At 36.3% G+C, this 27,162-nt stretch overlaps 3 protein-coding genes across 4 annotated transcripts; 2 read left to right on the top strand and 1 right to left on the bottom strand.

Annotated features, from left to right (window-relative positions):
• The first annotated feature begins 1,780 nt into the window (after positions 1–1,780).
• Positions 1,781–2,926, top strand: LOC132187728 (AT-hook motif nuclear-localized protein 22). Its single transcript, XM_059602144.1, has one exon. It carries the CDS (start codon positions 2,003–2,005, stop codon positions 2,921–2,923), a length of 921 nt encoding a protein of 306 aa, XP_059458127.1. The 5' UTR covers positions 1,781–2,002; the 3' UTR covers positions 2,924–2,926.
• Positions 2,927–6,656: 3,730 nt separating this feature from the next.
• On the bottom strand, positions 6,657–18,326 carry LOC132188264 (kinesin-like protein KIN-UB). 2 transcript variants are annotated; one of them, XM_059602683.1, is made up of 19 exons: positions 17,864–18,326; positions 17,212–17,312; positions 16,910–17,032; positions 16,476–16,661; positions 16,099–16,320; positions 15,791–15,944; positions 14,331–14,480; positions 13,297–13,385; positions 12,505–12,708; positions 11,881–12,003; positions 11,369–11,503; positions 11,128–11,259; positions 10,554–10,692; positions 10,369–10,461; positions 8,915–9,040; positions 8,651–8,776; positions 7,823–7,966; positions 7,384–7,512; positions 6,657–7,297 (listed from the first exon to the last, which is right to left on the bottom strand). In XM_059602683.1, exons 1-19 carry the CDS (start codon positions 18,048–18,050, stop codon positions 7,134–7,136), a joined length of 2,727 nt encoding a protein of 908 aa, XP_059458666.1. In that variant the 5' UTR covers positions 18,051–18,326; the 3' UTR covers positions 6,657–7,133. The 2 variants fall into 2 exon arrangements, with proteins under 2 accessions (XP_059458666.1, XP_059458667.1); XM_059602684.1 differs by lacking the exon at positions 17,864–18,326 and having other exon boundaries at positions 17,192–17,271.
• A 6,132-nt stretch (positions 18,327–24,458) lies between these two features.
• Positions 24,459–26,861, top strand: LOC132188533 (4-hydroxy-tetrahydrodipicolinate synthase, chloroplastic). The gene is made up of 3 exons (XM_059603019.1): positions 24,459–24,862; positions 25,114–25,194; positions 25,773–26,861. Exons 1-3 carry the CDS (start codon positions 24,798–24,800, stop codon positions 26,698–26,700), a joined length of 1,074 nt encoding a protein of 357 aa, XP_059459002.1. The 5' UTR covers positions 24,459–24,797; the 3' UTR covers positions 26,701–26,861.
• Positions 26,862–27,162: the final 301 nt, after the last annotated feature.

The following is a 27,162-nucleotide window of genomic DNA, read 5'->3' on the forward strand; positions in this document are numbered from 1 at the left end:
TAAATATAAAATATAACGTCAATAACAAAAAAATCGCAAAAATAATCAATAATCATATCAAAAATAGATTAATTGTACGTGTTCTAAAATAGTTACAAGTACAATACAACTTGAATCTCATACGGCTTATATCCAGTAGAATATGCACTCCTTAATGTGCAGTAATGCTAAGAACTATAATTTTATCCTCTAAAAGTTTATGTAACTTCTAAAATTATTATTGAATTTCGGATAGCCATCAAATTTAGAGGATAAAAAAATAATTTATAACTTTACTGCTATGATGTGTCAATAAAAATTATTCTTAAATTTAGAATTTAATAATAATCCATCTAAAATTTCTACCGCGGAAATTATGCAATTTGGGTAGTAACACCCATAGAATTTCTCATAAATTTAATAGCAATTGAGGAAGAACCGAATAGGCGAGTACTGGTGCTTAATCAGTGTGATGGAGCGGGAAGAGACACGTCTCGATATCAACTATCCCCCTTATTCTCTAAACATCAACATCACAGAGAGAGAGAGAGAGTTTTGGCTTGGTTTCCTAAAATCGAGAGTCGCCCTCAAGACACGCCCTGACCCGAATTGTTTGTTGGGTGGGCCAACTCCAATTTCCCATGACCCACATGCGCTTCTCTCTCTCTGTCTGTCTGTCTCTCTCTCTCTATATATAGAGAAATACGAAATATGAATGCCCCTAGTGTTGCAGCAAATCACGAAATGCCACTCGTACAAAACTGCATTAGATCGAGTAACGGACCCGGCAAGGCTGTAACTTGTTCACAGCGCGCGGCTAATTAACAACAAACTCTTCCACCTTCAGTTTTATTTTTTGTCTTCTATCTTCCGCTAAACCAACACTTAATCTGCCACCAAAAAGGACAAATCATTTTTGTTTAATTAATTTAATTGGTTGTAAATCAAAACTTTCTCAACTTCGTTAATTATAATATGTATGCAGTATGGCCCTTAAGGAGCTTGACTTTAGTTCTCGAGCTGCTAAACTGCACGACAAGCTTCTTTTCTTTTCATTTTCTTTTTTATTTTTTTATTTTTAAATATATGTAAAGAATGGAAAGCTTGTAAAAGTAAAAAACATGGTTAAATTAAATAAATGTCAGGATGAGTTGGAAAAGTTCTGAGTAATTTGTTTCTGCAGAGAGGCGTTATTCAATTCTTTAGTTTTACGGTTGAAATGGCCGGGTGAAATCATTATGGTCCGAAGGACGATGGAACACTGAAAACAAGACGAACCCATTGAATCCAAGGTTGTTTTGTCCCTCTAAATTTAACAACAAATAATAATGTTGTGTAGAGGAGGAAAGATCGAACTAGTGTTCTTCTTTAGCAGGTTTTTACATCAAGACAAGTACGTACGTACGTTTTGTGGAAACTATATATGATTCAAGAGGAGGGATTGAAATGAAGGACAAGATTGATGTTATTCTGCAGGCCTTTCAATCCTAGCCAACCAGCCAGCCAGCCAGCCATGGACTGATCATATGTAATATTGTATATATTATATTATATATAATATTGTAAGAGAGAGAGAGAGCATGGGGTGTTGGGGCCCCCAAAGGGAGAGACAAAGAGGAGAGAGAGAAATGGAAGGGGGGCCCACATCACCGCCCATGCGCACGCTGTCTTACCAAAACCAAACCCATTATCGATCCGATTCCTCATAGACCTAACCCTAACCCAAACACAAACACACCCACACCATTACCAATATACCCAGAAAGCCAAAACAAAAAACACACACACTTACAACTCTCTTCTTACCCTTGTCTACTCTACCTCTAGCTAGCTGCTCTTCATTTTTTACTTAAAACCTCAAACAGAAGAAACATATATGACTGCTGCTCATCATCATCATCATGCTTCACTTCCAAAAACCCTTAATTTGCTTCTGATAAGGTAAAGAATAATCAAAGATACAGTAGTACTAGTCTCAATTTGCTTTCGTTTTTTTGAGGTTGTTGTTAGTTAGGGTTAAATAATGGATCCAGTCACAGCACACGGCCGTCCTCTCCCACCGCCTTTCCTTTCAAGAGATCTTCATCTACATCCCCACCATCAATTCCAGCACCACCAGCAACAAAATTCCGAGGAAGAACAAAGCGGTAACGCCGGCCGTGGCCAGAAGCGAGATCGCGACGAAAACAACACCACCACCCCCACCGCGGCCGCCGCCGCCGCAATCGAAAGCTTAAGCAAGGATGCTTTCGGGTCGGGTGGCACCGGATCAGAGGGAGAGATGACGAGAAGACCCCGGGGCAGGCCTGCCGGGTCGAAGAACAAGCCGAAGCCGCCCATCATAATCACCCGCGACAGCGCGAACGCCCTCCGATCCCACGTCGTCGAAGTCTCCAACGGCTGCGATATCATGGAAAGCCTCTCCACCTTCGCCAGGCGCAGGCAAAGAGGGGTTTGCATTTTGAGCGGGAGTGGCACCGTCACTAACGTCACCCTCAGGCAACCCGCTTCGCCCGGTGCAGTCGTCACTTTACATGGAAGATTCGAGATTTTATCCTTGTCCGGCTCATTCTTACCTCCTCCGGCACCGCCAGCAGCCTCCGGACTGACCATTTATCTCGCAGGCGGTCAAGGCCAGGTGGTCGGCGGCAGCGTCGTGGGCCCCCTTCTAGCCTCTGGTCCGGTGGTAATAATGGCTGCATCATTTGGTAATGCAGCATATGAGAGGCTCCCATTGGAGGAGGAAGACCCAGGGGTTCCAATTCCCGGAGGCGGATCTCTCGAATCCCCTGGAATTGGCGGACAGCAACAGCAGCAGCAACAGCAACAACTAATGCCTGATCCGAACACACCTCTTTTTCATGGGATGCCGCAAAATCTTCTCAACTCGTGCCAATTGCCATCCGAGGCCTACTGGGGTGGCAATGGTCGCCCTTCTTATTAACAAAATTACCCAAAAAAAAAAAAAAAACCTGTGTTTTAATTAATTATCCTCCTCTTTGTTACTAGCTTTATTTTATTTCAATCAACTTTGAATATTCTTCTTTTACAAGTTAGTTAATTATGTTCAGTTTTAAGATGTTAATTATGCATGTTATCCGTTGGATTTTGATTGAAGATTTATAAGGATGTAAAAAATTTATGAATTTTTTTGGTGGGTTGATTTGTCTGAATTTGTTATCCCTCCACGAATAATAGTAGCTAGCTCATGAGAGATCATGAAGCAGCAGTAGATGCAGAAGAAGCGGAAAAGGAAGCCATCTAGCTACAATATTTTTGGGTTTTTTTTTTTAAATAAAAAAATAAATTTATGTTTTATCTTTTGTTGTAAGACTGTAAGTCCAAACCCTTAAAGAATTATAACTTAGTCTAAATAGAAAACACAAATATTTTTTTTAATTTATGTAGTTTAAATATAAATTTATAAAAACACAGGACAGGAGTGATATTGATCCTTTTTTGCTCAACACCATGATTACTCCAGGCCTCCCTTTTCACTTCCCACATTCTAAAAATTATTGTAAAGTTGTATTGATATGATATATAGCAGGTTCAACAAAGTTGGTGATTGTTTTAAGGTTAGTGGAGGAGGTGGCAAAAATCTTAACTTGAAGATAATAAGGTCATGGTGACTGTACGTTTAGAGTTCCTCTCTCTCTCTCTCTCTGTGTGAAAAAATTAGGGTTTATTATGGAGGCTGCAGAGATGAACATTGGATACTGGGTCACACGTGCTCTGCTCTGCAAAAAGTTCCTTTTCGAGGCAACAACCAGAACAAACAGACCTCAAGCAAGCGTTAAACTCTCTCTCTCTCTCTCTCTCTCTCTCTCTCTCATTGGCACTGGAGAAATAAAGGGAAGGGGTGGAGTGATTCAACAAATGAGAAAGGTAAGTATAATATAACTAAACTTTTATCTTGATTATGGAATGGATTTGCTCCTTGAAACCCTAGCCAAACATCTGCTTCTCTGCTGTGGAACTCCCCCATGCCCAGTTCCAGCCCGCATATCCCTTACTACTCTCTTTCTTTTCTTTTTCTTTTTTTTTTTCTTTTAAAAGAATTTCTTTGGATTTTCATTTTTTTTTTTCTTAGTACTTGTCTATATCTTCTAATGATCAGAGTTTCAGAGATCTTTTTCAGTGAACATCATCATCAGAGAAAATCTTGATATTGATATCAGTACCCCCATCAAAACTAAATAAATAGAAAGAGTTTTATAATTGTAGAAACATCTTATATATATATATATATATACACACACACTCTTTTTTTAGGCTCGATCTCTTCTTTACTTGCCTTAAAAGTCGATCTTTTACTTGTTTTTGTAATCTTCCTCCTCTTATGTATAGATTTTCATGAGCTTCTTTTAAAAGTCCCGGGTGGAGGGTTTCCTTTTATATATAGCAGTTCTATCTCGCACCTCTTCATTCAATGTTCCTTCTTTCTTTGTTAAGTTTCATGCAAAACCAAATTCCTTTCGTTACTTCATTTCCCTTTGGTTTTTTTTGCGTTAAATTTCATGCAAAACCAAATATAAACCGGCATCTGGCTTTTGATATAATATAAGGCAGATTTTTGCGTAGTAAGCGACTTAAAAGTAAAGCAACTTGGAGGTTATCATTGCGTGGACCATGTCTACTGTGCTTGAGATAAGATAACCTTTAAGGTTTCATAATTAATGATGAGCACCGTTTGGTTCTTAAAACTACAGTCAAATGATTGTGGGTAATAGAAATGTTAGGATTTCATTTCTATATAACTACGGTCAACTTTTGCTTGATTTTGTTTTTCAAGAAAAAACTGAGAAATGATTGAAAGCTTCAAACGCCAATCTATGGCCGTGCTACAATTCAAGATTCAAACATGTCAGGTTATTCCACATCGGTTGTGGAAGGGGTTAGTCGACAGTTTATAAGTGTAAGAAAAATTTCACATCTTGAGCTAGTTTTTGGGGTTGAGATAAGTCCAAGACCACCCAACATTAATATCAGAACCCAGATTTAAGCAACAACTCTCGGCTCAACAGTCCACAGGAAAAATAGGTTGTCTTTACTCCGACCCAAGGCCCGATGAGTAAGAAGGAGATTATTGGGTTATCCCACTTCAATTGTCGGTTGTAGAAGGGGCTGGTGGATTCCTTCGCCTCCTTCTCTGTGTCACTTTTCCCATATTTGCCGGCTGGTTCAAGCTGAGCTTGTCCAGCATTTTCCTCATGAGAACAACCTTAATTAATTTTTACTATTCCACTTAAGATGGTGAAAGATTTGTATGTGGTTTGGTTAAACTCACCAAAACCGTATATTGTATTACTCTTGTAGAGAAGGTACAGTTATGAGATTGAATCATGTTACAAGACTGAAACATTCAAAATACAAACATAATCTGATCTATATATAGTCTACTGATGTTATGTTGATAAACTATCGACCGTTCGTGTATGTGCATGGATAATTATTATCTATCGTAGTTAATTATCTTTGAAAGAGTCGTCAGATGAAGGCTGAAGAGTTCATCTGTGCACGGGGCCGGGTGCTGCTTGTTTTAACCCATAAAAGGCCTTATTTAGTCTGCAAACATAATTAGGATAATCGGTATATATTGATGATAAAACGTTGTGGTGGATCCATAAATACCTTCTTGATGAGTTCTATGAAGAAATGCATTTGATATATCGATCTGTACGTCTAATGTGCCAATTGAAAACCATTTCTAGGGCAAGAACAATTCGGACAGGGGCATGTTTGATGACAAGGTTAAACATCTATATCCACACCACATTGTTGGTCGAATACAAATCGTGAATTATAATAGTACTGCTCAATGCATTGATCCATATGGATCCATCCTAGTGTTGCCTCAACTTGTAGACCCTCTTATTCTTTGATAATTTGTCGATCAGGAGGCCAAGGACACAAAGCTCATGTGTTGTTTGGCCCTTTATGACTCAACCCTTATGTTCCTATTATAAATACCCAAATTTCATTTAAAAACTCATAAAGGACCCAGTTTTATCCTTTTTAGCAACACAACACTGTGTGAAAATTTCATAAGGTAGGATAATTACATGATTATTTTTCCTTTTCATTTGTTTAATTCTTTGTTTTCGACATGAAGAACTAAAATTGCCTTAGAGGAGTTCTTTGAGGAATTCTATTGATATTGAAGTGTTAATGAATATTACTTCCTGAAATTTCAAAATCTCCTTTTAACATATTGAAGTCATTCCAAGAGAGCATGCATAAGCTTTTACATTTTACGTCCAAAGAGTTTTCTAATTTAAATAAGTTTTTTAAGGAAATCAAACAGAGTCTTAAGTCAGTCAGTTGACGATTCGACAATGTAAAATACATTACCATATGGGTATCAACTAAGTTAAGGTACCAAAACAACCAAAATAAAAGAACTTGAGATAGACCAAAAAAATCACACGGGTTCTTAAGTTAATTAATTGGATACTACAATATATCTAATTGTTATTTAATAACTATAATAGTTTTTAGTTCGTAAGAAGCAATAACAAAATAATAAATTAAAAAGAAAATTCAGACAATCGAGAAATACCAAAAAACTAAGAAAAAATTAATACACAAAGAAAAGAAGCTTTAGTACTACTACAAGACTCTAAGTTACATAGGTATTATCTTCATGCTCTCGCCTCCTCGATAAGAATTTCTGGTTCCATCCCAAGGTGACATGATATCATTGGTCGTGCTTTCTATTATTAACATTACACAAATGTCTCGCACAAAATGTCTACTCCCAACAAAGCTATACAATATTGATTTTCATTGCCAATAGAAAACAATTTGTACAATTTTGAAAATGCGCTGGACATTTTTGAGTCTGTCCCCCTTCAGAATACTGTAGGTGGAACCAATTTGACTCGCTCGTTCAAGAACAAAATTTTCTCTCTCCCTTTTCCGTTAAGCTACAATCATGGATGCTCAAGAAAGAAGCTAAAAACATGGATTACAGGACCCAACCCACGCTTTACACAAAATTGGCGAGTGGATATCTTATGGGATGCCCCTTTATATATGTAGAAGATGGGGGTGTAAGAACCCCTCCTCAACCGAGCTTATACGCCGCCGTATTATGAGAAGATTCGGCACATCACACTCACCAGCTAGATGTGAGAAGGCCCATTATTCTGTTAATCAAACTCCATCCGTAACCGTCGCATTTCAGATCGAAAGGCGGGGCTGGAACTCAATGTTCGACGGGCAAGACTCTTTATGTCCTCTCGAGAGCAATCGTGTGAGATACGAACAAGCTCCCAGAGGGCACCTCCACTAATCATGTCCCTTGCATTTACTTCTGCACTTCAAAAACCCAGAATTTTAAAGGAACAAGTACAAGAAATCTAAGTTATTCAATAAGAAGAGAGAAGTCCATGTACGTACCATGCTGTGCCAAGTGGCAGAGTGCAAGCTCAATATGACGCCTGATTGGTGGAGCTTCACTATTAGCGTTTTGTACAATCCATGGAAGCACACCCTCGTCTATCAAAAGAGATCTGCCACTTTTTGTCCCTAAAATGAGGCGCCATATAACATTACACATAGTAGGAAATTGTGAAAATGACCTCAAAACACAACATGCACAAGAGAAAAATTGGGCTAACAAGACAATCTTTTCATTCAACCATTTGGGTATTCATTTCTGGACAACCAATAAGCAACTTAGTAAATTGCATGACCACGATGTACTTAACATCAATCAGGTTGAATATTTATCAAATTCCATTTACCACCACTTACAGGTGATGGGAAGACAACAACTCTCGACGCGTCAACACTCAAGAACTATATAATGATTTGTGATGAATTGAGGCACACATACCTTGAGTAGAGCATCGGGACTCGCATTTTGCAAAGTTGGCGATTCCACGTGCAACTTGAGATAGAACATCGGGATGCCCACATCTCACTATTCCTAGCAAGGCCTTAATACCGCCTTCAGACCTTAGCTTCATCTGTAGCTTATCTATAGGTTAAAGGGGATAGGGAAATGACAAAAAGAGAGAAAATGACTATCAGCAAGTAATGATTTAGATTTAAAAACTAGCATACAGGAAATGTGAGGACAAAACATTCAAACCAGTATAATACTGAAGAATGGCAATACGATCTTCTATAAAGTCTTATATAACAGGACAACAGGCATCAACAAGATCAACTTAACCTATCTCTTCCAATTTTCCAGACCATGATTCTTCTTCTTAACAAATTTCAGCAGAAAAAAGAAGAAAAAAAAAACGGTTCAACAAGTAAAAAATAATATTTCACACCATAATATTTGGAAACTAACAGCAAAAGATTTATCTTCATTCACTAGATTTTATTATTATTAACTTGAAACACGAGAAAAATTAGTGATGCAGAGAGAATTTTAGGTAAAGGCAACCTTCCATATATCTTATAAGCAACAATAGAAAATAAAAATAAGATCTTTAAACGGTAGAAGATAGGAAAGTATAATGGTAAACATTTTTGTCATACTACCTAAAGTATCCCTTCCTTTAATGCAAAGGTGCTAAAACAAATACGCTTCTTGATTGATGTAGTGCCCAAGAATTCTTTCCAAGTTCCCAACAGATACTTTTCATAAGCTAAATGGCATGAATGGTCAAAAACATAACAGAGACACTGCAAAAGAAATTCAGTATACCATTGCCACATAGATTAGCAATAGCTCCAGCAACCATGCGTAGGGTTTGAGGATCCTCGGCATCAGCTGCTGTCATTGATAAAAGACTAATTCCCCCTTGAGTCATTATAAGTTCTTGATTGGCTTCTGCTATGCCAGAAAGGAACAGAAAAACCGATATTACCCAAATAAACAAATGCCAGCACAATGGTAATACAACTCAAACTAAGGAATAGAGCTCCAGCCCTCTCAAACGTATGGAAAAAAATATTAATGCCAAATTACCATTCATGGCAAGATTGGCAATTGCACCAGCTGCTACTCTGCGCACAGTTTCATCCTCAAAGCTTCTAAGAAGCATCAGCAAGGAAGAAAGACCACCAGCTTCAACAATCTTTTTCTGGTTAGCTTCTGCTTTTTGCATGGGAGCACACATCATTTTTAACAATAATTTTTTTAAAAAAAAAAATACAAGAAATACATCTAAAAAATAACAATAGTAGGCATGCTAAGATATAGAATTAATTTGGAAATTTAGAGGACTTTTAGGGATCCTGAGATGATTGACCATTACTCTGACACAACCTTATCAGATGAAAGCCAAAAAGGTCATAACATGTGTGGCCTTGCGCATGTGCGTGTACATCATGGACAATGAGGTAACGAGCAGGGCACAAGAGAAAATGAAAAGTCCATACTATAAGATCACTCCTTTCATCAAGTTACAGATCACATGTTGGGGGATTCGGATACGAACCCGTATTAGATCATAGTATATAATAAATACAGCAGAGATAATGTCTCTTACAAGAAACATATTCATCTTTGGCTTCATTCATTATCCTTCAACTGGATTTGCTCCAGAAAAGAATCATAACTAACCAAGCAAGAGTTGTATATAAAATCCTACAAAATTAGAGTTTCAAATGGTAAACAAAATTTTGAAAGGGAAAGTATTAAAATCACACCCTGTGATTTCAGTCATAATCAAAAAATTTCTTGAGATTTCAATTATAGATCCCTGCAGATTAAGAATTTATCAAATAGAACCTTCCCTTCATATTCTGTAAATTTTTCTAACAAAATGCTTATGAAATATCAATTATCCCTAAAGAAGAAAAAAATACCAGAAAAAAGGAAAGGAGAAGAAAAACATCTCTCCACGGCCATGGAGGTTTAGGGAGGGAGGAAATAGTCTATGTGATAAAAATAAAAACTCAAGGAACTCTTTGATAATGACTGAGAACACATGGTGTGATTTTGATATTTTCCCTTTCTAGAAATAAAGATTAGCAAGTAGTTGCAACTCTATTTGCACATGTTACCTTTTATTTTCAAATGGTAGTGATTAAGAAAATTTTAGTCTACTGCACAAAAAAAAGGATTGTGCCTTCACTGAACAATAACTACAGCAATATTAAACGGGTAAATATTCTCCTCTACCAAAGTTCATTAAGAATTTACTTTTTTATTTTGTCACCAGTAGAAAACCTATACAATGGGCAACTTGGCCTTTTCCATGACTAATCTACCAGTTTGCCATTGTAAGGAACCTTCAACCGAGTTCAACAAGGCACAGTAGTGATCACACACAGACCATATCATAAGTTAGTTATACAAATAAAACTTGACAGAAACATAACCATTCAATCTAGATTATGCTAGCTATACAACAAGAAACAGATAGTACATGTGAGCAAATATCTGAAAACAAGGTGAAAGAGAGCCAAGTTACCTACCTTCAGCTGCTAAGTTGGCCACCACTTTCACAGCATGAATCCGTACATTGGCATCTTCTGACTCAAGTAGTGTCAAGATCTTTTGCAATCCAACTATCAAATTATTTGATAGAAAAAAGAAAATAAGAAATAGAAAGATTATATAAGATCCAAATGACATTAATTTTCACAAATTCCTCCCTTACCTTGCTCAAAGAGGGTTGCAATTGATGCCTTCTGTCCATTTCCCAAGTCTTTGAGTTGGGAATGCCTAACAGGAGACATGGAGGAATCTAGACCCGCGAATGCATTTCCAGTCCCGCCTCTGTCAAGACACATTTTCATCTATAAACATAAATCAAAGAAAATAGTATTAAAAAAAATTCCATAAATACACATGTACGCAAAGGAGGGACAATAATACTCATAATCATTATCACTAATAACCTAAACCATTCAATCCGCTAAACAGGGGGGTTTCTAACACAAAGAAGCACTTTCAATTTTTTTTTTTCTCAGAGTTCACTAAGGAGGCAGATATCTGGCAAAATCTAGTGAGCTCTTCCTGATACTCTTCCCTTTGTCTCAAACTGTTATCAAACTCCAGGATTCACACAAACAGTGAAACTATAAAGCTTTTATATGACGTGGACAGTTAAAATCTAAAATAACTCCATAACGGAGTAAAAAGCAAAAGAATCATGGTAATATCAACATATAAACTACAAACAGATGTTAGATCAAGCCTAAAGGTTAAGCTTAACATTCATAATCAAATACCTGATCAGCTTCAAAACTCAATTGAAGCAACTGGCTTCTTAGAATTATAATTTCCTCTTCAAGTTTCTTCTTCTGACGAGCCTCGTCCTCCAGAATTTTCCGAAGCTTTAGCATTTCTGCATCTCCACCTGCCTAGTACATCAAAACAAAACCTTATATACCAGCAATTACATGCTTGGAAGTCGAAGAAATCCAGAGGATGCTGGTACAAAAGAACTTTGTGATCCAGGTAAAACCATACCGCTAACGGTGGATGTTGCCCTAGTTGACTTCTAAGATTTTTCACCTCCTCTTCAGCCACCTTTCTTAGGTTAGTTTCGTTTTCAAGGAGCTTTCTGATCTCAACAACTTCCTCGGAAACAGAAAACCTAGGCACCTGCAAGATAAATAAAATAAAAATACATAATGATTATCTAAGTCAACAGATCAGTGTACAGAAAGTAAATTTTTAAACCAACTAGGGCAATTATACCAAAGCATTTCCATTACAAAAAAACCATCAAAACTTCATTCTCGTGCAATGAGCCATCTAACTCTATAAAAGCAGTGCACTATGCCTCCTATTATAGAATAGACTGAACTCAGCTGATTTTGAATCAGACCCTTCCAGTCAACTCACATAGAAGTAAACAAATTTAAACAAAACCATGCATGTCTGTTGTCTCAAAAAGTTACCTAATACCAACAATTGACACAAGACTCCTTCAAGAAAACCACAATATAGCAACAAAAATGGTTTCTAAAAGGGAGTACCTGTAGAATACATTTATCATCAGTGAAGCCATCACAATCATGCTTTTGCTGATTAAACACCAACTTCTCCTCCAGCTGCTTGACTGATTCCATATAATCCATCTGGCATTTTAGCCTTTCCTTCTGAAAGAAACAATGATACTTACACACATAGCCAAATAAAAGAGAAATTAAAAACTAAATAACTTCAAGGCTCCGGGAACCTTTGCAACTGCGGACAAGAAGGGAAAAGAAATGTTCTAACATGGCTTCCTTTCTTGAGCATTTTATGCATTCTGTTTCTTTCTCTTGTTCTTTTTGAGATCCAAATGAAGGCCAAACCCAGCACGACAACATTTAACAAAGAAACAACACAAAATACTTGGATTTGATCCACCAGGGCTGTGAGTTGACCCTCAAGAACCCAGCTAGTTTAGCTTGCACTTTTCATTCTTCAACTCATTTGAACAGGCATTAGCATTAAACCATCAACCATTATCTAGTCTGATGCATAAAATATATATGGCAGATTTCATGATTTAAGTACACACACCCACGTATACATATGCATTTGACAAAAACAAAAAAAAATCAGTTCAAAATTTATTGCAGATAAAGAGTGTTCAAATAAATAATTCAACAAACCTCCAATGCATCTGCAAAGCTTCTCTCAACCTCAGAAATTCGATTTTGTGCTTCTACATTTATTCTTTCAACTTCATCCTCAAAAGCTTTCTGCTGCCTTTCATTTTCTGCAATGAGCTTGTCCAGTTGTACTTCAAGCCTTCTGGACAAACTTTTGTAATCAAATTCCTCCTTAATTCTCAGCATATTCTCCACCTTCATAGCCTGTGAAAGATGACACATCCAATAATGTCTCATCTAGTCATTTAATATGAACCCTCAACAAAGTTTCCATTTATATCAAGATAAACACTAGGCATGGTTAAGAACCAAATGAAGTAATAAGCTATCAAGAAAGAAATGGGAAGAACAAGAAAAAGATTGTAATGATCTAAACAATGTGTAACTGTTGAGCTTGTTTGGGATTGTGTTAGAAAATAGAGCTTTTATCTATTGAAAAAAAAAAAGCCAAAAATAGTTTTTTAGAAAAAGCCTCATTTTCAAGTTTTTTCCCAAAGCGTTTTGGCTTTTTAGAGCAAAAAACTCAAAGAAGGACTTTTAAGTTTTTTACCAAATGGACCCATTTTTTCTTGGCACAACTTTTTATGTACTAAAAGCACTTTTTAAGCTCCTTAATGCAATCCTAAACAAGCTCTAAATAATAACATATCAGCCAAAGTGCCTATCTAAAAAAATTAGCATAGAACATGAGTAGCTCTATATGTGTGAAGTTACAAATAATATTGAAAGCACGATGCATATTAGATGCTTTGAAGCTAAATCTTTAAAGCCCTTCTAAAAATAAGAACTTACCCTTTGTCCAAATAGTATGGTACTTGCAGTTTCTCCTCGATGGCGTGGGGATGGGCCAATAGTCACAATTAATGACGTCCTCGCCGTGCCTATGAAACAATAACCAATGTGAAACAGAACATATAGTAAAAGTTATGGAACTGTAATTAGCTTCAATATGCTGGAAAAAAATGAGTAGAAAGAACCACTTGGAATGAAGATAAAGATTGGCATTATGTCAGAGAAGGCTAAAATAAGTATTAAGCCAAAAGGTGTATTGAATAACTTTGAGTCAATATGTACACATTTGAATCATGGTTAACATCTCATATAATAATTTGACCATCAACAGCAATCCATCATGATTGCATGTCTCTTTCTCAGGAAAGTCAACATCTTTTTTAACACATCCATCCAAACAAAGAACGCCACTCCAAAAGCATTTGGAGCAATAGTGGTGTTCTTTGTTTTGACGGCTGCATTAGGAAATACATAGACTTTGGATAACCTGAGAAAGAGGCATGTAATCATGATGAATTGGTGTTGTATCTGCAAGAAGAGCGGGGAATCCATTGGTCACCTTATGCTCCATTGTGAGGTGGCTAGAGATGTGGGTTTCGGTTTTCCGTCTATTTGGTATAGAGTGAGTCATGCCCCAACGGATGGCAGAGCTATTGGCTAGTTGGAGTGGTCAATTTGGAAGCCATCGAAGTTCGGAGAATGGTTCCATGTGCTTAATGTAGTGTTTTTGGCATAAATGCAGTGTGCGGAATTTTGAAGATTGTGAGAGTTCGATGATCGAGTTAAAAGCTATTATGTTCAAATCCATTTGTGTTTGGATGGCTGCTCACAATAGTCCCCTATTTTCTAATTTCTTAAGAGTGTCTAGATTTGTGTTCTTCCTCTCCCTAGTTGGGTGTCTCTTATGTATACTCCCTGTGTAATTGGGTTGCATCCCTCTAAGCTTTCTAATAAAATTGAATTACTTATCAAAAAAAAAAAATTGACCATCAAAGTCTAAGCACATAGTCACATAAATATGAAAGACATCTCACCTCCAAATGAATCTTTAAGCAATCTCGTAAGCTTTGAATCACGAACTGGAACATGAGGACTATTCTCTGCTAGAGCATTTATGCACTTTCCTAATGCACTAAGAGAGAGATTGATAGCCTTAGCTTCCTCTAACATATGTCCCTCACTTCCTGCCAGTAAAAGGACAGAGATAATGTCACTATATAATTAAGGAGTGAAACTCATAAACACATTGGAATAAATAACGTAAATTCATCAAAAGCCATATAAGGCCCTTAAACCATTGCAACAACAGTGTAGTTTTCTGGATGTAAAAATGTGAAAACATCCTCTGGTGGAAGACAGGAAGAACTCATACAAAAAAAAAAAAAAAATGATGTACTAAAACATTTTAGTATGGCTGAAAGCCATTTAAGAATTTCAGAAATCGTTGGATGGTGAAGAAAAACCCTCACGAATTATACATAAGAACCGTAAAACTAAGTTAGAGACTTCATGCCTAAACTCCAAGTCTAATCATAACTACTTGAAACCTTACCGTGCTTACAAACTAGTAGAGAATCTCCATACCAGTAATCTCTAAAGCTTTGTTTGTTTGGCAGGAAATACAAAGGGATGCATAAATAGAATGCTGTCTCATTTTTTACTGGCTCTTTCAGAAAAAAGAGGGACCCACCCACAGATGTCTTCATACAAGGACCTAATACCCTTAGATATCATCCAGCAGATCCAGCCGTCATGCACTGCTTAATGAAAAAAATAGATTCTATTTTCTAGCGAGATTTCCATCTAAAACAAAAGCTTTTTAGAATATAAACCTTTTTTTTCTTTGTAGTACTATTCTACATCTCATTTTCATACACAAGTTTCGCTATAATGAAAGTAGCCTAAGGGAAGTGTTTTACTGGACTCACAATAATCCATCTCCAAAGACCCTGTGCACTAAATGTCCCAAACCCCCTACGCGTGAAAAGTTCATTAACAGACATGAATAGGACTCCAACTTGTGAAGCTTTTGTAGACATTTAATCACTCTTGATTGTAGGATGTCGGGTTCTACAGCCACAAGCAAGCAGGGTGCCACCTGCTTGAGAAAAAAGAGGGCAGGGGTGGGGGGGAGAGGGTGAGATGCTCTCTTCAAGTCATGAATTTTTTTGAACAAATCCATCTCATAATAGCTCCTTCAGCACCATATACATGCATTGACTTTTCAATCATTCCAAACAACTGAAACACAACAATCCGCCTCCAGCACGGAAATTTAAACCATGTTACGGTTACAGGCATGGGAATGTATAAATACCCCGCTCTGTCCAAAGAAGGCTAACCTCCATGGTGGAGCCTACTAGCATATTGTTGACACTGGGTGGAACATACACAACATGCCTTGGAGAAGCAGCTACTTATAAAATTACTGGTCAAACAACCAAATAAACATGCCGCGTGACTGATGAAAGAGATCATAAGTCGGGGTATAAACCTGACTTGTGGATACGCTCTGAACCTGCCAGATCTACCACAACTAACTTGCTTTTCCGAACAAGCGACTTAAAAGGTTTGGCCAAGTGAGGAGGGTCACCATTTTCACTGGAAATGATGTCTTCTCTCCCCATGACAGACCTTTTAACATGTACCTGCAGTAAGGAATTTACATATATCAACATTTCCATTAAGCAATGCAGAACAATGCAAATAATTACAACATGTATATCACGAAATGTTGATGCAAGAGCATAAACAAATATATACTGAAAATTATTGTATAATAGACAGATAAAATTATTTCACCATCAGAATAGCATGACTACGAGAAGATTCAGTATTCAATTTTGTGTTAGCAGCAATTCGATGAGCTTCCCCTATTCTAAGCAGTTCCATGAAACTCTGTTGGTCCCTGATTTCTACAAGAGTTGCCCCGGGTACAGAAACATCGCCAGTTTTAGGATCTTCCACGATAGGAATGTTATCATTTGCAGGATCGAGCAGGTCTTGGATAGCCTCCATGTAAAGCTACACATTTTGTTGAGAATAAAAATTTCAGACATTTTGTAAACAGGATGAAATTAGAGATTAAAATCTGAAAACAAGTTTTCAATATTAACATTAATGATGAATGAGAATCGTGAATATAAGTATTCTTTATGCAGCAATGTAACTAGAGAAACCTGCAAATACGAGACTGAGACAGAATCAGTCTCTGGAGAAATATCTGCAAAAATATCCTCCATCGAACGAACCATGATTCCACGATCAGATGTATCTTCCTCTCCCAGCCGTCCAAGAGTAAAAGTTTTCCCAGTACCAGTCTGACCATAAGCCATAACAGTCCCATTGTAACCATCCAGAACACTCTATAAAAGCCAAGGGCGCGATATTAGATTGCTCCACAATATCTAAGATATAATAGTAGGAACATATGACAGGAGATTTGTTTCATATAACCTTAATGTGAAGAAATATTGTGAACACTTCCCAGTAATAAAGTAATACAACTAGAAGGTAATGGGTACATGAATCAGCTACAATGAACCAAAAAAAAACACAGCTAAAGTAGGGAAGTTCCTCTAAAAATTAATATAAGTACCAAAAAATAACACACCTCTACAACAGGCTTGGCGACAACTTCATAGACGCGCTTCTGGGATGCAAATTCAGTAAGCACCTCATCAAATTCGTAAGTGTCTGAATCCCAATTGTTTTTCCGAAGTTTCAATCTTTTAAGCTGAGGTAGAGCAAAATCCCAGAATAATTTATGACACCACAACCAAGCAATAAAATAGCAGAAAGCTCAAAACGTAAAAGAAAAAAGAAAACATCAGTATGGGAACATTTTTGAAAATACAAGAATTAAAAGTCACATGTAGAATCCACAAATCGTAACTAGAATGACACTAGGAGCACCTCTGGCAGCAATTCCACACAATCAGCAAAATCCGCATCCGCCGCCAATTCTTCCACGTTTCGTGGTCGCAATCTTACAGCCACTCGAACTCTTCCCGGAACTGTCCAGGAAAAAGCACAAACATAGGGCACAACAACAAAGTCCATTTAGTCAATGCATGTGGAGATCGCCTTACGCACATACATACATACATTTACATATGTGTGTGTGAACAATTAGCACCTGAGACAAGGGCTATACAAGAAAGGAGCAAGAATTGGAGCACTCAAAAGTTATTAACACTTCTAAAATCCTCAACAATTTGATAAGAAAAAAGAAAAAAGAAAAAACTAAGGGCGTGTTTGGTTGTCTCCATGAAAATGAACTCTACTACTTGCAAAGCATATAAAAAGCTCTAAATCCACAATCCAGAACCGTACCTAAATAATACCAGAGCTATAATCACAAATTGAGCTATAAAATCAGTTCCGGAATTTCTTAAGATTCTAATAATTCAAAAACTTTCACAGCTCATGCAAATTCAAGTACATTTGTACATTATAGCGCAGTAATCCCAAAAACACACACACACAAAATGAAATCGCATTGCAAGAAATAAAAAAAGTAGATATACATCGTTGTGCATTGGATCGTGTTTGCAATGAAATTCACCTCCGTCGTTGCCTTTTGAGGCAAAAGAGGCGGGGCTGCTGCGGCGGAGAGCGGATCCCGGGGACTGAGACGGCGGAACCCTGGATTTAAACGACGAAGATTTGAGGTTCGCCGGCGGGAGTTGCCGATCCAGCTTCATGCTACTATTTCCCCTGTGAGCGCCATTTCTATATGCATTTGAAGCCATCAAAAACCAATTGCTATCCTCTCCTCCGAAGCTCAAGCACTCTCTCTTCCATTCAAACTAACCAAGCAGAAAGAATCGGAGAGCATGAATGTGCGTCGCATTTTGGGGGGGGAGGTTCGGTGGTTTCAAAGCAGCGCTTGTGATTTTCAAACCAAAAGACAGAAAACAACGAAGTGTGGAAGGAGACAGAGGAGAGAGAGGAATCGCAGAGCCGAGGGTCCACCTGGGTTTTATAGTATGGGGCCCTGTGGGTGAAATTACGAGAATGCCTTCATCGATCTTGTACTGTTTTACACGGTTACTCCTCGTCCTGCGCTTCTGCGTTTGGTGCTTTTTACCGTTTGGAGTAAAATATATGTTTGTGTCTGAGAACTGACTTCCTTCGTGGAATCGTGGGTGACTAAAATAGCGCCGACCGGCTCTGTAGTGCGCTAGTGGCGCAGCTCCTCCCCTGCTTTTTTTATTTCTTTTTAGGTTGAGTCAATAACAAATTTTATCTTGAAAGTAACATTTGTTATTTAGGTGCAGTATTTTTTTTTTTTTTTTTTAGTAATTCTAGAAGTTATTTTTGTGTTTATCTTATATCACTTTATGAATGAGTAATGCTACAAGTCTCTCTTGTATCACTCTTGTATCCTCTAAAAATGATGTGGCTCTTAAAATTACCGTTGACCACGTGATTGATTACTATTAAATTTTGATCAATTAGTGATTTTAAAAGCCACCTCATTTTTTTAGGATACAAGAAGGACTTCTAGAATTACTTATTTATGAATGATGTGGCTCTTTTTTTTTTTTTTTTTAGGGAAAAATCATTATAGTCTCATTAATTGATGAAGGAAAGTGCTACCGAGCCAAACAAATGAACCTAGAGAAATTTTCAAACTGACGTGACAAACCGTGAGTGGCAGACAAGGGAGAGAAAACTGCATTTTTTTTTAATTTAAAAACCATTGCCATGTCAGTTTATAAATTTTTCTGGGTTCATTTATTTGGCTCCCTAGAACTTTTCATTGATGAATTATCACTATTTGATCAAAATTTAATAATAATCAATCACAATGTTAATGGTAATTTTAAAAGTCACATCATCTTTAGAGTGACACAAGAGTGACTTATAACATTACTCTTTTTTCTATAATTTTTTTATGAGAAATAAGGAGAGTAAAATTAAATTTGAATCATTAAAAAAAAATTAAAATTATATATATGATATGGTATTTTCTTACAGCATCGTAAGTCGTAACCGAATCTGGTACTATGTTACTACTCATTTAGAGCTTGAAATTAAAATTCTAAACAGATAGACGCAGACAGATAAGCCGCATTAAATATCTAGGCGACATATTTATTATTATTATTATTATTATTATTATTTGCAAGTAAAATTCTAGATATCACAATAAAAATTAAAGTCATTACATTTACAGGCAATAGAAGTCCTGTCACTTTGAACATCATAGTAGATTATAAGTTAAGGCTCTTACATCATCGACCAAGAGAAAGGGTTTTTTTCTTATTAGCCAATATGTCAATTTCGTGGCATCCACCCACCACCATATCTTTTAGAATTGGCCATTCGAAAGAATGCCTCGTAAAAACATTGTAGTCTTGGTAGGCTAGGCAATCAAGACAAATATAGATAGGTAAAACACTATCATGTTATCAAAATTCAATAATCATTCGTTATAAATTTAATGATAATTTTAAAAGTCATATTAATTTTAAGATGATACAAAACCCACTGCAACAACAAGCGAGCTTGGAGACCGCAACAAGGAAAAGAGTATTAAAATTGATTGGATCAAAGCTACTTAAGCGAAGCATGACCGCAATATCCGTAGAGAGAGGTAGCTGACGATGAAGGCGTAAGGGATACCGTATCTAAGTATGCAACTAGATATGGTAGTCTCCACATACTAAAAGAGGGTATCATCTATAGAAATCGAGATGCGAAATGAAGAATAAGCTATTGATTTAGAGAGTATCCAAAACCGGTGCGTCTAAAGTGGCGGCACCAAAGAATGAGGAGTCAGAGCTCCTCCCTCCTTCCCAATCGAAAATGACAATAAGAGATCAAAGATGAAATTTGGAAAACGAGAGAAACCAGAGGGACAAGAGAAACAAGATCCGGCTTCAATGTTATTAAAAAATAATGACACATTTCCTTAAAAAATAGGTGGTCAATATTTAATATGGCAAATTTTACTCACCAATTCAAATAAATCCACATCAGCCTCTTAATTACCACAACTGCATGATACCAGGTGTTGCATAAGCTTTATACCATATGTTCTAGTTGTAATCTTATCAATATAGAGTGATAATGTTATCTTGTATTAGAGACCTTAAAACATTATTATTACCGGGGAACCGGAACCGGGAAACCGGTTGCAAAAAAACCAAAAACTGGTCTCGATTTTGGGCACCCGGTAAAAACCGGGAAATCGAAACCGAGTGCATTTATATATAATAATTATTTTTTAATATTATATATATATATATATATATATATATATTAAATTAATATACAAAAGAGCCAATACTTCTATAACAATGATTTTTCTTTGATGGCGCCAAATTATTATTTTGCCCTTTGGTATTAAGCTCACACAGTTTAATTAGTAAGGAAATAATGAATTTGATTTGGGGATATTTTGTCTTTTAATACGCAAAGGTAAGGAAATAATGAATTTTGAATTAGTTTGACCGGATTTTTGGGTATTGCACCTCACTTACTTTTTATATGATGGTATAGATTTACGGTTAGACCTTATTCTTTATTTGTCATAGTTAAATTAAGAGGATTATTTGTGTATTCTCATCATTTCTATTTTCCTTCTTTCTTTCTTTTTCTCTTCCTCTTCATCCTCCGAGAGCCTCCTCTCTCTCCTCATTTTTTCTTTTTCCATTTTCTTCCCTTCTCCCTCTTCTTCTCATCTTTCCTCCGTTTCTCTTCTTCCTCTCCACTTTTTGTATATGGTATAGATTTTTTTTTGGTTAGTTTGCTTTTATGTGCTTCATTTTTTGAAGATTTGCTTTTTGTGCTTAATGATTTTCTTGGTGAGTTTTGTATTAGTGAGTTTGGTTGAATGGATTGACAGTTTTTTAAAGATAAATTTATCTTTCCTTTAAGCTTTGGGTATTTGTCAATTTGATATTAAGGTGATTAAATGGTTTTGAAATGAAACCTTATGATTTTTTCATGAGGTTTCATTTCAGAAAACAATTTTTTCATGAGGTTTCAAAAAATTAAAAAAAAAAAAAAAAAAAAAAACAGTCATCGGACCTGGTAAAAACGGGAACTGGTCGGTAAACGGGACCCCGGTTAACCGGCACCCAGTTCCCGGTTCTAGTTTCCCAAATCCAAGAACCGGGGTACCCCGATTTCAGTCTCGATTTTGGCAAAAAATTGGAAAACCGGACCGTGTTAACACCTTTAATATATATAGTTTTGATCTTTGTGTTGTACATATCTACAGTAACTCAAATCCTTATCCATTTTCGTACTTCTCAAAATTATTATTGGATTTATAAGGTCATGTGTAGAATCTACATGAGCCTCGCATATTTAATGATGATTTTAATAAGTAAGAGGATGAAAGAAGGACTAGAAGAGGAAACAAAGCATTTTTCATTAACGGAACAACATTTTTCATTAACGGAACACACGGTTTTGGCAAGCTTTACCAAATCATTTCTCTCCATTCTTTCATGGTATCAGAGCAATGACAGCTCACACTTCTTTTCTCAGGGTTTCTTTGCTTCTCTTTACTTACCTTTTATACTTCCGTATCTCAATTTCTTCATGTTTTAAGGAAGCTATCAAATAATAGCATTATTGGTAATATAAAAAATATCACTTAAATTTGTTGCTTTAAACCTCCAAATTTATTGAGCCAGCACTATAAGTAAGATTTAATCAATTATGATGCTTGCCAAAGAACTGCTTAAATTGTTAGCAATTCGAACAATATCCCAAGTATATATAGGCGATTCGGATATTCCGCGAAGAGATATTAAACACATACATAGATATAAAAAAAGGTACATGAATCCAATCTTAAAAAGGTTCACTTGGGTAATGAACAAACCACATACATTAGTAATGCATACATCATTGAACTGGCTTTGTTTGGTAATATTTTTTCTCCTTCTTCTTCTTTTTTTTTTTCTTTTTTTTTTTTAAATAAAAATATTAACAAATAATTGAAACATAAAACACTAAAAAAAAAAAAAAAAAAACTTTTACCTTAGATTACATAATACCATTTTTTCAAGAAAAAATAAAAATAAAAATTCACCTTGTAAAAATTCACCTCGTAAAAAGCGACTTTGTTTTTAATGCAAAAGCTATCACGAGAAAGGGCACAAAGCGGCTAAAGTTTAGGGAACGCATTACAAATTCTCAAAGGCGCCAAGAAGGGATTTGGCTTCATATTGCGACTTAATTTACGATAACAACCTTCACATATACTATGAGCCTATGAGCCTATGAATATCCATCATCAATGCCCATCCCCCCTAAAAGTATGGGCTTCGCCATCCCAAATTACCAAAGTGCCCAAAGCGACCCACATTCAACACTAATGTTGGAAAAGTAGGAGACCACAAGGGACCATCATTACATGACATGACTTTTTTTTTTATTTTAGGTATTCTTTGACCAAGTGTTTTGCACTCTTTTATTAGACACGTTTTTAAGATTCAGTCATATATAATTGTTGTCATTTTTATGGTTAGACTTTATGTAAATGTACTTGCTAAGTATATCGAGTCTTATTATTATCCTAATATGATTATAAGATTTAGTCTATTGGCATTACATGAGCAGATTTAGTCTATATATATATATATATATATATATATATATATATATAGGTTGATTTTAACTACTACACCATCAAGATGTATAACAGTCATATAACAATATACTACTTAGAGTAAAATCATTTGGCAAACCGTTGATGTGTCATCAAACTTAAATGAGTAATGTTATTTAGTAGGCTGTTAATACAATTTATTGACGTGACAGTGAAAATCAGTTATTAAATAAGCATTTATATATATATATAAAATATAAATACTAATATTTATTGTAAAGTCATTCTAATTATATAACAATCATATAATAATCTACTAAATAACATTACTCAATTTAAATTTGGGTATGTCCAAACCTCAACATTAATCGTTGTTCAGGTTGGGTTTCAATAGGAAGCCCATCATACCAGCCTGGACTTACCATACTTTTCTATTTAAATAATGATATGCTTATTCTAACTTCTTTAAACAATTTTTTCACCAATGGTGTAAAAAATTTGGAGTAAATGTAGCATTCTTCTTTCTATTTTTGCTGCTTTCGCGACTTTGCCTCAGACAAATTTTTAATATATATATATATATTTTAATGAAAGGGATAAGATTAAAAACAGAAATCTAAAAGATAAAATTGGAAAAGAGACATGCTATTCTTAATTTAAAAAATTTAGAGGGATAAAGATGAGATTAAAAACGGAAATCTAAAAGATAAAATTGGAAGAGAGACCTGCTATTCTTTTAATTATTGTTCATCTCTTGTTCAAGTGGTTTTTTCTTTTTTGTTGAAAAAAGTGGGTCTTAGTTACGCATTCAATGTATATTTGAATATATATATATATATAAATAGACTAGAAAAGAAAAAGGAAATGCAAAATTTGGTTGGTCTAATTTATAAATCATTTTTTGAGGTATAAAAAATAATTAAGAGGTCCTTATGATAGGTTAAAATAACAATTTATTCTCTATAATTAAATTATATTAAAACATTTAACGAATTTCGTTAATGTGACATTTCAGCACCAATAAAATGATACAAAGTGTCATTACGATGGATGCCTGCACCCAACCAGATCTGGGCTTTGTGATTACCTTAACGATCTGAGCTTCTAATTTTTTTTTTTGGTGTGTTCACCTCCTCCTCCGACGGGAACAAAATCCCATAGACCCCTTGCACCCAAATTCTCAGCCACCCCTTTCTTATTTATTTCTTTTAATTAATTTTTTAAATTTTATATATTTTTTATTTAAAGTGATGCATGTCATTATTTTATTAGTGCTGATGTGTCACATTAACGGAATCTATCAAGTATTTTAACGGAGTTTAACTGCAATGATTAAATTATTATTTTAGCATATTTCAATAACCTCTTAATTATTTTTCATACTTCTAAGATTTATAAATTAAGCCAATCAAATAGATTAATTTTACATTTATCCGGAAAGAAAAATAGCACTGCTTCATCCCAAAAAAGAGACGACGTGAAGTTTGTGACACGCGTCATCACCAGATGTTTCGTTAGTGAAGGAGGCCCATAAAGTAAGCTATCCGAGTGACTGGGCAACGGCTCACAGCCTGGCTCAGTACAACAAAACAAAACCCTAAGGACACAGGGTACTCTTTCCCTAGCGCAGCCTCCATTGCCCTCTCCTCTCCAGCCATCATCCGCCACTCATTCTCCACAATCCAACGTACATGGCCCGCCTCGCCAACCTCCTCGCTTCCCTCAACCAAACACCGGGCTCCACGATCCTCACCACCCGCATTTCCACTACCATTATCGCCCTCACGATTCACTGAAAATCTCACTTCTGCCCCTCCCCCGTTCTCTCCTTTTGCATCCAGTCGCGTTTCTTTCCCAATCTCTATTCGGGTCGGACCAACCTGTTATTCGGATCCGGGTTTGCTCGCTATCTGAAGGCGAAGAAATGGCTACGTTGAAGAGCTATAGCTTGTGTTCTCCGCGTCTCAACTATGGCGATAGCTATAAGAGGTTAATCTGATTAATTTAATAAATTGTTTTGTTTTGTTTTGTTTGTTTGTTTGTTATTAATAAACTAAAAGTTGATTTTTATCTGGTGTGAGGTTTTAAATATTAATTAAATAAACTGGAGCCCTTTCCTTTTTGTGTTGGTTAATAATCTGATCTATCCTAGTACGAGGTTTCTTAAGCCTTGATGCTACTAACACAAACTCTGTTTTGGTTGGTTTGTTAATGTTGTTTCCTCTGTTGCTATGAGCTAGGAATGCTAAGTGGAGGTCTCCGCGAGCTGCTGTAATACCTAATTTCCATCTTCCAATGCGCAGTTTGGAATCTAAAAATAGGTAAATGATCGATCTATATTTCCTGTATTGATGCATTTTCATATCAAAATATTTGGGTTGTGCCATCTTTACTTAATCTTTTGAAACGTGTGGGTGTGTGCCAACTTAAGAGTTTGACAGGAAACAGCTCTCTGCCTTTGATTGGGTTCTCAAAGAAAAGCTTATAGAACATTTCAATAACATCTGTATGTCATGGGGCTCTTAAGATTTTTTTTTTTTAAAATTTTTTTATAAAAGAAGAAAGCTTGAATTATGCGAATGGAACCGAGGCATCATATGAAATGTATCTATATATGTGTATAAAATATCCAAAGCTAGACTGATGAGTGTTGCAAAAACTAATATGGAGTAACTTGTCACGCAGTGTGCAAATGGTGTAAATTGGTGTGTATGGTTATGTGTTAACAAATCTAGCCTTGTCAGCAAATAGTATGATGATAAATTTTAATTTCTTTTCACAGTAATAGTTGGTGTATTGTAGCTGTGGGGTGTTGAAAAGTGAAGATGATAAATATCTACTTCTCTTTTTGAGAGAATTGGTGCAATAGAATGTAAGTATTCTCTTCCTATGTTTGCAGGACATCAACAGAGAGTATAAAGTCTCTTAGATTGATAACAGCAATCAAAACTCCATACCTACCTGATGGTAGATTCGATCTAGAAGCATATGATGACTTGGTGAATATGCAGATTGTCGATGGTGTTGAAGGTGTTATTGTTGGTGGCACCACTGGTGAAGGGCAATTGATGAGCTGGGATGAACATATTATGCTCATCGGCCACACGGTTAACTGTTTTGGTGGATCTATTAAGGTAATTGGAAACACCGGAAGCAATTCTACTAGGGAAGCAATTCATGCCACTGAACAGGGTTTTGCTGTTGGAATGCATGCTGCCCTTCACATTAATCCTTACTATGGCAAAACCTCCTTGGAGGGCATGGTTTCTCACTTCGAAAGGGTTCTATCCATGGGCCCTACTATCATATACAATGTGCCTTCACGGACCGGCCAAGATATTCCCCCACGTGTGATTCACACTGTAGCCCAGAGTGCTAACTTTGCCGGTGTGAAGGAGTGTACTGGAAATGATCGGGTCGAACAGTATACAGAGAACGGTATAGTGGTGTGGAGTGGCAACGATGATGAGTGCCATGATGCTAGATGGAGCCATGGGGCAACTGGGGTGATCTCTGTTGCTAGCAACTTGGCTCCAGGTTTAATGCGGGAACTCATCTTTGGAGGAAAGAACCCTTCACTGAATACGAAGCTCATGCCTCTGATTAAGTGGCTTTTTCATGAACCAAATCCCATTGGCTTAAACACGGCTCTCGCACAACTTGGAGTTGTAAGGCCAGTTTTCAGGCTCCCATATGTACCACTTTCTCTGGCAAAGAGGGTAGAATTTGTGAATCTGGTGAACGAAATTGGCCGGGAGAATTTTGTTGGAGAAAAAGATGTTAAGGTTCTCGATAGTGATGACTTTATCTTGATTGACCGGTACTAGTCTTGTTTTCCTTGTTCTAGATTCGTGGTTTCGGTTTTAAGTGCTAGTTTGAGTTACTTATCAAAAAAAAAAAAAAAGTGCTAGTTTGAGTTTGTCTTTTGGATTTTTTTACCCATTATAAATTCATAAATAAAGTTATATGATGCATTTAGCAGTTTTTACTTCTTATGGCAGTGAGTCTGTAGTATTTAGTCACAAGAGTATTATTTCCTTTTGTAGCATTGAGTCTCTTGATTAGCAGTTGCTTGTTGATGCTTCCCATGATAGTACTGATTATCATTGAAATTGCCTAAAGTGTCCTACTACAGTACTTCTATTTAAGTTTCTCAATGAAATCCCAATAAAGCACCTAGGTTTAATTTCCTCCTGGATGGATTTCAGTGAGATGAGATAGGTAGGATCACAGGAACGAAGGATTTACATTGATTCAATTGTGGTGTTTGAATTTCGGAACTGTGGGTT

This window comes from Corylus avellana, chromosome ca7, assembly GCF_901000735.1.
Source record: "Corylus avellana chromosome ca7, CavTom2PMs-1.0".
NCBI classification, from domain to species: domain Eukaryota; kingdom Viridiplantae; phylum Streptophyta; class Magnoliopsida; order Fagales; family Betulaceae; genus Corylus; species Corylus avellana.